Raw genomic sequence first — 1,435 nt, 5'->3', positions numbered from 1 at the left:
AATGGAGAGCTTTGCTTTCCCAGAAGGGCTGAGCATCCACCTCTACCCCACCTGGAGCACAGAGGACCTCAGCTGCCACAAATGAGCCTGTTTCTCCCTAAATCACTACAATTCCATGAACTCATGCTGCTAACAGGCACTGGGAGCTCTGTCCTGGTGCAGTTCTGTCCTTTCCCAGCTGCAAAATCACACAGAAATGTGGATTTAGAGGATTTTGCTTCATAATTGCAACTGGGTGAAGCCACCACAGCTCTGCAAATAGCAGCGGCCAGGATGAGGGGTGTCCTTTGGAGAGAGGGGATCTGTGTTCCTGATGCTTGAAGGATGCACTCAAAATAAAGATGTTTCCTTATATAGGAAGCTATTCAAAGTATGATTTTAGGTTCTGTATCAAACAGACATTAATAACCCCTGATGTGATCCTTTCAAATTCTGTCTGACAGCCCACCTGAGGCAACCTGGCAAGGCAGGATGTGTCAGGCAGGAGCATCACTCACCTTCCAAGCTAAATATCCTTTCCCCTAGAGCATCCACAATGTCCTTGAGTGCTGCTTCATCTGTGACATTAAAGAAATGCTTGTCATCCGGGTCGCTAGCTATAAACTTTATCTCATTCAAAAAGGCTTCGGGATTGATTCCTCTTCTGTTATAATAACCCAATACCTAGGTTTGAAAGAGAAACGCAAGACTTGGGTGTTTGTGTGATGAATAAAGCCAACCCAAAGCACCTGAGGGGTGCCCATATGGAATGAGCCTGACATTTTTGGCACCTGACACCTCATTGTGGGAGGAATCTGAGGAGCTGCTGTAATTCATCCAGGCAACCCAGGATGAGCTCCTCTCATTCAATTTGGGTGCCTGGCGTAATGCAGGGTCCTGCCTGTCCCTGGTGTCTGCTCCAGAAACTGAATCCAGAGCCAAGCATGCCACCAAAAGCAGGACCGGCAGCAAGGACCCCTGTGGAGGTGCTGGGAGAGGTGGAGATGGGCTGTACTGCCAGCCCCACTGCACTGGGGGGTGTGGGGCCCCGCTGAGCTCTGCTTTTGCTATCACTTACGGCCACGGCGTATCTGGTGACATTGTCCTTCTCGCTGTCCTCGATCACCTTCTCCAGGTCTGGGCTGTCGTGCGACTCTCCATCTGTGATTACAATCATTACTCTCTTTGCCCCTTTCCGGCCACCTTTCTGAAACGCTTCCGAGCTGCAATTGAAGAGATGCCCTGGGCTGCTCAGCCTCGCCAGGCCACAGCTCCCACTGCCGCGCGCGCCGCGTCCACCACAGCTGCCCAGACGTGCGCCCCATCGCCCACCTCGGAACACACCGAGGCGTGTTTGGTGGGCTGATAACCCTGGAGGTGCAATTGGGACCCTCGGGAAACATTCTAGGACTTCAAAAGGGGATTTTTTTCCACCAGTGGAGCTGGATTCTTGTAG

The 1,435-nt window shown here is 51.6% G+C and overlaps 1 protein-coding gene across 1 annotated transcript in view; it reads right to left on the bottom strand.

Moving 5' to 3' along the window:
- LOC104404280 (integrin alpha-11-like) overlaps positions 1-1,435 on the bottom strand; it is a gene marked incomplete at its 3' end in the record, with an annotated part of 25,405 nt that overhangs the window by 102 nt on the left and 23,868 nt on the right. Inside the window, exons 8-9 of the mRNA XM_010012671.1 lie at positions 1,058-1,202; positions 498-663 (exon numbers count right to left, since the gene is read on the bottom strand). Of these exons, the coding sequence (XP_010010973.1) occupies positions 498-663; positions 1,058-1,202 (311 nt within the window). The remainder of the gene's footprint in view (positions 1-497; positions 664-1,057; positions 1,203-1,435) is intronic.

The sequence above is a fragment of the Nestor notabilis genome, unplaced genomic scaffold, assembly GCF_000696875.1.
Source record: "Nestor notabilis isolate BGI_N333 unplaced genomic scaffold, ASM69687v1 scaffold18774, whole genome shotgun sequence".
Classification (NCBI taxonomy): Eukaryota; Metazoa; Chordata; class Aves; order Psittaciformes; family Psittacidae; genus Nestor; species Nestor notabilis.
This window is presented reverse-complemented; position numbering and strand designations above follow the sequence as displayed.